At 47.9% G+C, this 12726-nt stretch overlaps 1 protein-coding gene and 1 long non-coding RNA gene across 3 annotated transcripts; one reads left to right on the top strand and one right to left on the bottom strand.

Annotated features, from left to right (window-relative positions):
• The first annotated feature begins 2764 nt into the window (after window positions 1-2764).
• On the top strand, window positions 2765-12515 carry LOC110087437 (glutamine synthetase). Its single transcript, XM_020809123.3, has 7 exons — window positions 2765-2921; window positions 7499-7673; window positions 8866-9027; window positions 10478-10624; window positions 11154-11281; window positions 11416-11615; window positions 12093-12515. Exons 2-7 carry the CDS (start codon window positions 7508-7510, stop codon window positions 12442-12444), a joined length of 1155 nt encoding a protein of 384 aa, XP_020664782.3. The 5' UTR covers window positions 2765-2921; window positions 7499-7507; the 3' UTR covers window positions 12445-12515.
• Window positions 3934-8958, bottom strand: LOC140702975 (uncharacterized). Of its 2 annotated transcripts, none has more exons than XR_013539605.1 (2): window positions 8819-8958; window positions 3934-4101 (listed from the first exon to the last, which is right to left on the bottom strand). It is a non-coding gene; the product is annotated as an uncharacterized LOC140702975 (long non-coding RNA). The 2 variants fall into 2 exon arrangements; XR_012082254.2 differs by lacking the exon at window positions 8819-8958 and adding an exon at window positions 5479-7499.
• Window positions 12516-12726: the final 211 nt, after the last annotated feature.

A 12726-nucleotide genomic window follows, 5' to 3' on the forward strand; every position in this document is an offset into this window, starting at 1 on the left:
TTAAAAAATTATCCTTCTTTTTTTTTGGGGGGGGGGAACACACCCACAAAATTTATCAGGTCTGGATGAATGTGCACACACAACAACACATAGGAGGTGATAGAGGAGGTTTGTTAATGGAGGTGCTTCCCGGGTCTGTCTAAGAGAAGTTTTCCATAAAACGGGAACAGCTTTATAATGATTACAACCATCTTAGAATTGCAGGGCTGGAAGGGACCCTATGGATTATCGGGTCCAGCCCCTCTCAAAGAGGCCCAGTGGGGGAATCGAACTCCGAACCTCTGGCCCCATAGCCAGAGACCTCAACCACTGAGTTTTTTTGTTGTTAAGTCATGTCCGACTCTTCGTGACCCCTTGGACCAGAGCACGCCAGGCCCTCCTGTCTTCCGCCTGCCTCCCGGAGTTGGGTCAAATTCATGTTGGTCGCTTCGATGACCCTGTCCAACCATCTCATCCTCTGTCGTCCCCTTCTCCTCTTGCCTTCACACTTTCCCAACATCAAAGTCTTTTCCAAGGAGTCTTCTCTTCCCATGAGATGGCCAAAGTATTGGAGCCTCCGCTTCAGGATCTGTCCTTCCAGTGAGCACTCAGGGTGGATTTCCTTCAGAACGGATAGGTTTGTTCTCTTTGCAATCCATTCAACTCAAAAATGGAGTTTGAGTACCAGAACGGGATGGAAATCAGTCTTTTCCCTTCCACCTGGGGACACGAAATTTTGTCTGGATCATTTGGTACCAATTGGGGTTTAAATTTCATTGTATAAAACCATTAGAAGTCAGAAATCCTTGCAGGCCTACTGAAAAAATGAGCCTGTCAACCCCCATCTTTGTCTCTGCTTTAGATCTACTAATAATAATCGTGTGCTCTCAAGTCGATTCTAACTTCTACTGACCCTTTCCAGGGTTTTCCAAGTAGAGACGGTTCTCCAGTCCCTTCTTTCCCAGGGCCACCCAGGCTGGCCCTTCTCCCTGGAGACCCAGAGTGGGGAATTCGAACTCCTATCCTTTGGCTCCACTGAGCTATCCACACTCTTCCAGCACTTAGAAGGACCCCCGTATCCAATTGCATACAGCTCTTTGTGCAACACTCTCTCTCTTTCTGTGACTGCCTGACCTCGCAAGGTTGGTGTGCTAATAAAAGAGGGGGAAAGGAGAGCATCCACCCCACCTTGAGCTCACTGGAGCAAAACTGGAGAGAAAACATTGTTTTTTTGACACTAATGGCCACCTCGAGCTTTAACTTCCATCTTTACCATCTATTTCCCATTGAGATTATGATATGCTGGCCGGCTGATCTTTTCTGGACGGTTGCGTTTTGCTTGCGCTTTACTGCTAAGCTATTTGCTTTTCCATGAAAATAAGATCCTAGTCCTCATGAGGTCTGAATTAAAATAAAATGGTAGCCATGTTGCAAGTTCCTTTCTCTTAAGCCCTCTTAACTCAGTACAGCCTACACCGGATCCTTACCATCTCTTTCTCACTGAGATTCTAGACTCTATTGTTCTCCATTGTTGACATCACAGGATGATTCTTCTCTCTTGCTGTCAGCATCCTCTCTAGTCAGCGTTCACCCCACCCCACCCCACCGACCACCATGAGGAAGGCTGATTAAAACAATATTCCTGGTTGACTGACTTTCCACCCTTGTTGAGCTCCGAACAGGTTAGAGGCCAGGATTTCGGTTTGGTGTACGATTGGGGGAGCGGTGGGGGGTGGGTGGGATACGAATGCCCAGAAACGATGGTCCTTTCTTCCCTCTAAATTGGTATTGTCAGGATCGGAGGCGAGACATCCACGTTTCCCTTCCAACCGGCTCATCCATATACTTCTACTGTATATCACTTTTTACTTCCAAGTTTAAGCGTAACATGCGAATGAAGACTTAGAAATGAAATGTGCGAATGATACAAACATAGATAAGTGTATTGTTTCCCTATCAATAAAGCCCCGTGTGAGAGGCCAGCACATTAGAGTCTCAGGCCAGTCCTCAAGGAGACCTGGGTTCAAATCCTCGCTCGGCTGTAGAAACCTGCTGGTGGGGGTAGTGATGTCAAACCACCCGGTCGATATCTCGCAGAGCTCAAAAACCCTATTAGGATTGTCGTTTTGCATATGGGAGCGCTAAACACCGTGGCTCTATGTTATCTGTAGGTAACTCCCCCCACCTCTCCAGCCAATGGATTTTTCTCTCCTTCCTGGGCGGCTTTTCCTTACCTTGAATGATCAGCTGTAACAATCTGCATATGGGGCGCTGCTGTTGAGCCTTACAATCCCTTTGTGGGTATACTGTATGCCTCTCTCTTCCCCTTGAATTGTAGGTCAAAAACCTAGAGGCTTTCCAAAAATACTACACCATCCCTTCCCTTCCCTGTTTCCGATGATCTTAGATGCCATCCTCAGAGGATCCGGAAGAGACATGGATTTTCCCAGGGATCCTATACCCTTTCAAGCTAACATTGGTTTGGTCTTGAATATGGCATTAAGAGCCATTAACCTTACAAAAGACCCGTTTTTCTGTGTTGATAGATAGACTCCACTGCCAGCATTATTGAATTCCTATGCAGGCGACCAGCTATTGAGGGGGGGGGTTCTCTCTTAAAAGGGAACCCACATTTCCAAATGCCACTGGTCGCATCTGCAACCCAAATTTTAGGAGGTTATGAAGATTTTTAAAACCTGGCTTTCTGGGCAGCCTCCGATCCCCTTCCCTTCTTGAACAAACTTTTAGCCTCCTCCAGACTCTGGCCGGCCTCCTCCCGACTCCTCCTCCTCCAGGTCAGCGAGGGAGGGAAGGCAAGGTGGGGGGGAGAGAAGAGGACGGCCGGCCATAAAAGCGCCCGGCGGAGCCGAGGAAGCGGCCGGTGCCGAACCACACCAAGAGAAAGCGGCCGCGCTGCTCCATCCAAGCGCCCGCCACCCAAGGTAAGCGGGCAGCCGGGCGGCTTCGGATCTCTTTGCCCGGATCGGACGGGTTTCAACTTAATTCGGAGTCAACCCCCGCCCGGGATCGGAGCCTTCGCGGGTGCGCCAAAGGCAGTTGCCGGCGGCGTGCGTAAAGGCGCATAGGGCGATCGGATGCCCAAGTGCGCCCCTTTCTTTTTTTGGGGGGGGGGGGTTGGAAAGAAGCTAGTGGCCTTTTGCCCGATCCCTCTTCCCCTTTGCGAGGGCACGATCCACCCATAGAAGCGAGCCATCATCATCCGGGTCTGGATTCCTTTTTCATTTTTTGGCAAAGCGAGGAGGACTTTTTTTTCCCAGCCGGCTTTTTCCTTCTCTCTCTCTCTCTCTCTGGCGGCCCCGATCCTTACTCTCCTGCCCCCCCCCCAAAAAAAAATCAAAGTCTTGGGCCCGGCTCTTTTATTTTGGCTCCTTCGATGGCTTGAAAGAAATGGGAGGGAGTGGGGAAGTATCGGCCCCCTTCCGAGCAGCGCCCTTGACATGGCTGTGGTTCCCAACACTTCGCTTCGACCCGCAACATCTTCCGCCTGCCTTTACGCGCCGCTTCCTTGTCGTTGGGAGTTGGAGACAAAGGGGGAGCCTCGCGGGGGGGGGAATCCTAATCCCCGCCCCAGCCCCCTTGCCAGATGTGACAATGGAGGGGGAAAGACTTCCGTGTTCTTCATGCATGTTAGAACGCACGCTTGGGCAGCAGAAGACCGGCTAGCTCTCTCCAGATCATCCTCACCAGTTCCAAAACTTCGCGACACTTTAATTTGTGTGTGTGTGTCTGTTGCATATATATATGTGTGTGTGTGTGTGTGTGTGTGTGTGCTTTTCCAAAATCCGTAGGATGATGGCGGTTCCAGACCTCACCACATAGGATTTGGGAGGCATGGGAGATGTGGAAAGAATGGTTCCCCATTGCCACCGTTACACCATCCTTGTATCGCAGAAAGGCCTTTTATTTTTTGCTGGTCAATGACCGCAATAAACATTTATTATTATTATTATAAAGGCCTTTTATTTGGCTGATGGGAAAATGGGTAGGCTTTGGAGGTTCTCAGAGTTCTTCAGCTGCGGGATATGCCGAAGGAGATCTGTGTTCTCAAAAAGCTGGCACAGTTGTTTGGGCTGGCGAAGGGTTCTGTGTTCTTTTAGTGGCCTGTGTGTGTCAGAGAAGGAGACACAGAGGGGATGAAAGAGACAGAGGCACACCCTTAAGTTGTCTTATCTGTCTCTCTCTCTTTACCCACTCCCAATTTGTAATTTATCCCCAACGATAGTGCTCCGTGGGGGCGTCCGGGGCAAAAGCCGAAAACCTCTGCTCCTCCCCAAAAACGGATGCTGGAATAAAAGTGTCAGCCTTCAGAGCCTCACAGGTCTCTTTGAACCAACAGACGCCTTAATCTTTTGAAATGCTGTCGGATTTGCCTGTTATTTTTTACCGTGTTTAGTTTCACTTCTGCAAACAGTGTTGTAATCTTAACCGGGAAATCTCCCAAGTTGAGCCCATCCCTTTTGGTTAAACAGAGAGAATCCAGAAGTTAACTCGGGTAATGACCTTATAAGGAATAATTAAAACAGCCAATTTAACAGTGAAATAAGTAAGGGGGGGGGACAGGGTTCTTTAGACCATTAATCTTTTAAAAGCCCCCCAAAATACAAATTCTGTATGTTTCTTTTGAACAATGTCCCATCTGATTAATGTAAAAACTCTTTAATGTATATGGGATGGAAAGACATGGATGATCAGTCCCTTATATTTGCACCCTCTTTGCCTTTGGGTCGGGGTTATGCATTGAAGGCAATGTACATTCCTCCACACAACGAACCTGCGAGGTAGGCCAGCTTGGGAGGAAAAGATCCCGGCTCTCCCCTATTGGGTCCGATGGCTTCAGCTCAGGATTATTATCATGACTTGGTTCTCTATTTTTATAGAAATACATTTCTATTTTTATTTTCTCATCTTTAACCCTTACCGGCCGGTCGGAGCGCGGAAGTGTTGATGAGGCTTGCTGGCCCATGGGGATTTAGGGTTTTGTAGTCCAAAAAAAAAAAGAGGAACCTTTCACAGCTCCGAGGAAGAATTCTGTTGGACTTTAAAACTTCCTCGTGTCTTTAGGGATGGCTTGAGCTGGCTTATAAAGCTTCTTGACCGAAGCTCACCTTGACACGGAATTAAAACACCCTCTTTTTTTTAATCAGCTTTTTTTCTATTTGTTTTTCCAGTTCCTTGTGTGTTAGTTTAGTTCCTGGTTCCTGGCCTTATCTCTGCTGAGTCTCGGGCGCTGAGGTTGTATTTAACAGCCGAGCGATATTTCTGGTCAGCGGGTGCCCCCGTTCATCCATCTAAGAGGTTTTTATATATGACTATTTCCGTTGCATACAAAATGCCCGGTTAAAAGGGCTTGCGACAAGCGATTCTTAACTTGGAAAGGTGTGTATCCAAAGATTGGTGGTGGTTTCCTGTCCATGTGCAGAGTACACTGAACGGTTACAATCCAGCACAAGTTTCCCTTACCAGGCAGTTTCCCCATACCTTCCTGTATGGCTCCCATCATCCTAATCCAGGTTTCGCAAGACTGATGTAGTTCCATCGGTAGGCATCGGGTTCGATAAACTGCGATCCATTTTTGAGAGATGTATCATATTCTTGGTTTGTTATCATTCCTGATAACCAAGCAGAGTAGTAACCAGTGTGCAGATCACAGAACAAACACTTTCACAGTAGAAACAATTAAAAAAGATCTTTTTCTTTCTAATTTTTTTTAAAAAGCAAATTATACAGTGCTAAGGGTCCCTATGTCTTCCGGAAGAAAGGAAAAACTGCTAAGAGGAAGATTGCCAGTAGCTATTTTCCTGCCTTAACCTGGTGGCCTGCAGATGTTTGGAAAAGTTCCTTTTTTCGAAATACAGAATACCCCCAACCAGCTCGGCCGGCTAGTTCAGGACGGTCCAGATCAAACTCTGCTGGCATGTCAATTATCTTTGCTTTCAGTATTACGTTCACCCATTTCTTTGTTACTTTTGGAGTAAGGAAAGCTGGTGGGAAGGGATGGGGTGCTTAGCTCTGCCCGCCCCCGCAATTTTCTGGATCTTCCACTACCGCATCTTGTGCAATTCCTCCCCAAAACCTTCCTGGAACACGTCCAGACTCGGAGGTTGTATCCGAGTGGTGCCTTTTAAACTTGGATGTCTCTCTCCAGAAGAAGGCTGGGATTTATCCATCGTTTGCCCAAGTGTTTTTTTTTTAAGGGCTTTGAATGTGTCTCTGGTGTTGCTTTGGTTGACCGCTTCTTAGATCCCGGATTAGTTTCATCCTTTTTTTCCATCTTTCTACACTTCATCGTTGTTTGCTTTCCATATTGTCTATTGCGGGATGCGAGCCGGCTTGGGTCCTTTTTTTAAAGGAGAAAGGCGGGGTAAACGATATTTTGAATACAGAAATGAAAATAAATGGTGGCGGGGCAGAGCCCTAAATAGTTGATGATCCGTCCATGAAACCCCACCCTGGTGTTTTGGAGGGACGTTAATCCAATCATGGTGTCCAGTGGGCAGAAAGGTGTGATCCCTTTGCAAGTAAACTTTTATCCACCTCTTTTTATATGCAAGGGCGGTAATGGGATTAAACTCCCCAGAGAGCCCCAGGGGAGGGCGGCTGGCTGGCGATGGAGCCACCTTTCCAAGACCAGGTTGCATCAACCAAGCTTATCTGCACAGGGAAAGTGGCTTTATGATTTACATCAAGGCTGGAAAAAACTGGAGCTTAGTTCCTCTAGGTGAGGTTGGGCTCCCCATCCCATCATCCCCGGCCCAGATGATCCGTTGAAAAGATGATGAAGACCGGAGCCCCAGAAGGCCGGAGGCGTTGAAATATGTGGGTTTGACCCATGTGAGCCAGTCCAAATGATTTCCGTGGGTCTTCGTATAAGCAGAGCGTTGGTTTGGATCCATCCCGCATTTAGATTATTAGTCACTTTAGGGAGAAAAAAGTCAAGCCCTTAATTACAAAAAAAGTTGTGTCAGATGAATCAGGCTGGAGTTTTTTTGAAGTATTATTTATAAATGCAATTTAAAAAAAATCTTTCAGTAGCAAAACCCCCTGTTGAAAGATGCAATCTTCCCGTTTCTCCTGCATGGAGAAGGAACGTTTTCTTCGAAAGAAGGTGTTGTTTGCAGTGTGGTGTAGTGGTTATAGCGGCATTTTCTGTCCCGGTGCCCCCCGGATGGTGGGAAAAAAGCCGAGTTCGGGTCAAACGGATAAAACAACAGGCAGACAACAAGTAATCCCTCGTGAACCGATCTTGACAATACCAAAAAGCCCAGATTAAAACCCAGAAGCTTCAAACGGCTTTTACTAAAACAATCCCTTTTAGCTTGGCCTACCTCGCAGGGTTGTTGAGAAGCTGAAGTACACAATCAGCTATCTTTTGGACGCCTCCGAAATAAGGAGCAGGTTTTGTATATTCTCTGGAGCTCCTCGTGGGGGAAAGGCTGGGTCCAAAAAGCAGCTCAAGATTGGTGGGGAGTCTCACCCGATCCACCTTTTCTCTCCCCAGCTTGCCATCATGTCTGTGTCACACAGTTCGAAGCTAAACAAGGGGGTCAGGGACCAGTATATGAAGCTGCCTCAAGGGAAGAAGGTGCTGGCAACCTACATTTGGATTGACGGAACTGGGGAAGGCCTCCGTTGTAAAACCAGGACCTTGGACTTTGAACCGAAAAGCATTGAAGGTAAGGCTGGATGTGGGCTGGTCTAGTTTTATCTCCAATAAACTTTCCTTGCATTGTTTCCCTTTTTTCTGCCCTGCCCAATTTCCAGTCTGCCCGGGCGGCGCTATATCACTGACATGCTACGTCCAAGGAACCATCCTAGCTTGAGAGCTAGAAACTTGATCAGTCTTTCCAGCGGAGGAGAGATACAGTAGTGCCTCGCTTGATGATGTTAATCTGTTCCAGCAAAATCGCTGTAGAGCGAAAACATTGTCAAATGAAATTTAAAAAAAAACATTTTGACACCCGACGATCAGCTGTTTGTTGATCATTGTAAAGCGAAAATCGGTTCCTGAAGCAGGGAACTGATCATCGTTAAACAAAAAAAAAAAAAAACATTTAAATCATCGTTTTGTAATTGCAAAAACCTAATCGTGCAGCGATTTCCTCTTTAAGCAAGGCAATCATTAAGCGAGGCACCACTATAATTATCCAGGCATCTGAGCTTGGTTTTGTCTCTCGCGCACACACACACCCTTTAATTTTTTACTTCCTTTGGAAGTTGGCCCGGTTGGTTCTTAATTCCTTTTATGTGAAAACGGGGCGGATGGTGCCCCCTTGTTATGCAAAAACGTTCCAGGAGCATTAAGCTGCCTGTGCATAAATCTAACCACGAGGGGTGGAGGAATCGGGGCCAGCTGGCTGGAGTTCCTTTTGCTACGCCTGTGTGTCAACAAGGCCCTTTTTAAATGAAATGTCCCCAGGATGTGAGAATCTGATTAAATCTTGCCAGATTTAGGTAAACACAAAAGCCAGAATTGAGCAATTATAATCCTAACTGAAATGTAGATCCAGAGTTTCGGAGAAGTTTTTTTTTTTCCCCACCCTCCTTAACCCCATGTGGAAATGCCAGGGATTGAAGGCAAAGTGTGTGGTGTGGATTGTGCACACATTTGTGTCCTGGGAGAGAGAGAGAGAGAGTGTGTTTCTGTCCATTGCCAACACACTACCTTGGGAGTCCTTTGGCTGCAAAAATAAGCAATGCCTCTCCCAAAATCTGCACCGATGCTCTGCTTCAGGCAGTGACTGTTTTGACTCGGAATCCCAGAGTCCCCCAACCACCTGATTGGTGGATTATGGGAGCCGTAGTCCTAGACTTCACGTACCTGGGCTTCTTGAGCCAATCAAACTTTAAAAATTTTTTTTGGTACAGATCTCCCCGAATGGAACTTCGATGGATCTAGTACCGGGCAGTCTGAAGGCTCTAACAGCGACATGTTCTTGATCCCGGTGAGGATCTTCCGGGACCCGTTCTGCCTGGACCCCAACAAGCTTGTGCTGTGCGAGGTGCTGAAATATAACCGGAAAAAGGCAGGTGAGTTGTCCGCCCTCTGTCTTTCCTCCGTTCTTTGCTCCCCCTTTTCTTGATGTCTCTCTCGCCCTCTCCCCAAATCATGCATGCGAATTGTCTTCCCGAAAATAATTTCCACACTTTTTGCCCCAAATCACTGTTAATCAAAATAAGTGGAAGAGCTTGCTAGCCACGGATGGCTTTTCAACAAGCCTTCGTGGCACCCGTTGAGGGTTTTTATACGACCATCAAATGGATGCAATATATTAATTGCATTTTTAAAAATCCTAGTGATTTGTGCCATTTCCCCCTGTTTTTATGTTCATGACCATCCTACCGGTCAGGCTAAAAAAGGCATGCCGCTGACCCAAAGTCACTAGTGAGTTGAGGTCATCATCATCATCATCAACCCAATGACTTCATTTCCAGATAGGAAGTCAGCACTTAGATAAATCCTGCTGGCCCGAATCTTCTCCCTAAATATTGCATGCGTAACGGAAATGACGAAGGTGGTTTGGGTGGTTTTCTGGGCTGGCTGTCATGCGCCTCGCTGTGCATCTGAGTTCTGGGTACATCCCAAACTCGCCACAGGGAGCCCACATGATCGTGCACACTAGCTGTGCAACATTGGGTTTGTTTATTGATTTAAAATATTTTTACACCCTCCCTTTCCCCTTGCAAATGACGCTGGGAGGCTCACGTGATTAAAAAGTATTGAGTATTGATGTTCTTTACCATTTTTTAAAAAAACATAATATTTGTTTATTTGTTTTTTATAAAAAGCTCAAAACAGTAAGGACACAAATATTTAAAAAGAATTAAACAAATATTATGTTTTTTTTTTAAAATGGTAAAGAACATCAATGCTAAATACATATTTAAAAACAACACGGTGTAACAATTTAGTTTTAAAAAAATAAAACTCCCAGGCAGCCCATCACTAAGGAAAAGCCAGCCTGAAGTGAAAGGTTTGTAGAAGGATAGGAAAGATGGGGCCGGGCTGACCTCCAGTGGCAGGGAGTTCCAGAGGCTGGGAGCAGCCACCGAGAAGGCCCCTCTCCCATGGATCTGTGAGGGTGGTAGGACCGAGAAAAATGCCTCCCCTGAGGATCTTAATGGCCGGGCAGGCTCATAGAGGGAGATGCCATCTTTTAGATAGCTTGAACCCAAGCCTTACAGATCAAAACCAGCGCTTTGAGTTGTGCCTAGAAAAGGAATACATTTTTTGGAAACCCAGTTTGGTACCAGTCAGTAGATCTTTTCTGCCCTGGGGTCATGGGGCGAGAGGCTCAGCAGCTCCTCGAGGCTGCCGGTCTGCCCTGTCGAAGGACGGAGATCGTCCCCGTTGCGGCTGTTAGGCCACGAGGCCGAATTCTGCACGTCCGTAAGCAAGGAAGAAATCCAAGCTGCTCATGAAAGGGTAACGCTTTCACAGACACAGTGGTGATGCCGCGACCTCTTTTATTTCTCCCAGAGACCAACTTGAGGAACAGCTGCAAAAAGGTAATGGACATGGTGAAGAACAGCCATCCGTGGTTCGGCATGGAGCAGGAATACACCTTGTTAGGGATCGACGGGCACCCTTACGGCTGGCCGGAAAACGGGTTTCCAGGCCCGCAAGGTAAGAGCGGTTGCTGAGTTTTGCATTTCTGGTGATGTTCGTGGTGCATTGCAGTAGAAATAGAGAGACTCGCAGAGAAGAATAGCTTCAAATTCCCCCCCAGATCGTCCACTTACCTTCTCATGAGAATTCAAGTTTGATTCCATCCAGAACCCATTTCTTCGTCTTTCTGATCATCCGTGGTAGCTGGCAAGGAATCGCGCCTCTGGAAATTGCAACAAGAGGAAGCATGCTTTTCTCCCCCGAGAGTCTAAAAGCAGGCCGCTGGGTCGATCTTGACCACCCACTTGCTTTGAGCTGTGTTCTGCCAAGAGCAGGACTTTTGTAAAGCTAACGGCTCTTAATTGCCTGTTCAAGACCGTCCTGAGTATTTTGTAATACAACGAGGAAAGCTCATGACAGCAGTCCCTGGTTCCTGTGAGGAGTGAATCTAAACTGGGAGCAAAACTAAGGTGGGAATTAACGCTACAAGGGGAAGCCAGATCGGATGCGACGGGGCAATGGACCGATGTTATGATTTCTTTCCTAGGACCCTATTACTGTGGGGTCGGAGCAAACAAAGTCTACGGCCGGGACATCGTGGAGGCTCACTACAAAGCCTGCCTTTACGCCGGGGTCGAGATCAGTGGCACCAACGCCGAAGTTATGCCTTCGCAGGTATTTATTTCCCAAGCGACAGACAACTGGAGGCCTCCTCCCATTCCTTCCAAAAAAACCAGCACCAACCAGCTCCATGAACATATTTCAGCACCACCTTCCCCCCCCCCCCCTTTATCTCCTTCTCCCTGTAGTGGGAATTCCAGGTGGGTCCTTGCGAAGGGATCGAGATGGGGGACCACCTGTGGATGGCGCGGTACATCCTCCACCGGGTCTGCGAAGACTTTGGGATCGTGGCCACCTTGGACCCCAAGCCCATGACGGGGAACTGGAACGGCGCCGGATGCCACACCAACGTCAGCACCAACGAGACGAGGCAGAAAGGAGGGATCAAGTGAGTGTAGGGGGGAATCCCGGGGGTTGGGTGAGAAATCCCTCTTGTCCTTGGCTGGGTTCTCCGGGGGAGGGACTGCGGACGGGTGGTGGGTGGACCAGAGAGCAAGACCTGATGGTTTATTTTTTTGCTGGTTGCAGTTGGCAACAACTCCTCAAATTTATTTTGTGTCGCTGTGCGCCGTCACTGTCGTCTCTGACTTGTGAGGACGCTAGGAACGAGTGATCTCCGAAAATGCCGTTCTGGTCTTTTCTTTTTTACAATCTGTCCAAAGTATAACAGCCTTGGTTTACTTAGACAAGGATTGGAGGGCCCTTTGCTTTGGGGCGGACCATTAAGAGGCGTATGCTTTACAAAAGACCCGCTCTCCATCATGTACTTGGAGTGGTCCAGCTGCTCAAAATTCGACAGGCTCGGTTGTTGCTGGTAAGCCTGGAAGCGAAATGTGCTTCACCATTCATTTTCTGCCCCGTTCAGGTTTATCGAGGCGGCCATTGAGAAACTAAGCAAGAGGCACCAGTACCACATCCGGATGTACGACCCACGGGGAGGGCAAGACAACTCGCGGCGGCTGACCGGCCAGCACGAGACCTCCAGCATCAACGAGTTTTCGGCAGGCGTGGCCAACCGGGGCGCCAGCATCCGGATCCCCCGCCAAGTCGGGCAGGACGGCTGCGGCTACTTCGAAGACCGCCGCCCGTCAGCCAACTGCGACCCGTATGCCGTGACGGAGGCCATGATGCGAACCGTCCTCCTCAATGAGACCGGGGACGAACCCGTGGAATACTCCGACGAGACGCGGCTGCAAAGGGCTGCGGCCAAAGACTAGCGGACGCGCCCCTTGGTCCCCCCAGTTCTGCCTCCCCTCTCGTTAGTAAACTTCCGTCATTTCCAAAAAAACCTCTCCCTTTCCGGTCTGGTGATGTATCAACACTTTAGAAAAGGGCTCTTATTTTTATAGCAGAGAGAATTATTTCCCTAGCAGATTTTCCGGGGGGGTTTCCGGTTCTTTGGACAAGATCAATAATGCTGGGTTTAAGGAAATGAAAATTAACTTCACGTTGTTCCTGATTCAAGTCAAATTCCTCTTTTCCTTCTGATTCCCATCTTT

Source organism: Pogona vitticeps, chromosome ZW-PAR (genome assembly GCF_051106095.1).
Source record: "Pogona vitticeps strain Pit_001003342236 chromosome ZW-PAR, PviZW2.1, whole genome shotgun sequence".
Lineage (NCBI taxonomy): Eukaryota > Metazoa > Chordata > Lepidosauria > Squamata > Agamidae > Pogona > Pogona vitticeps.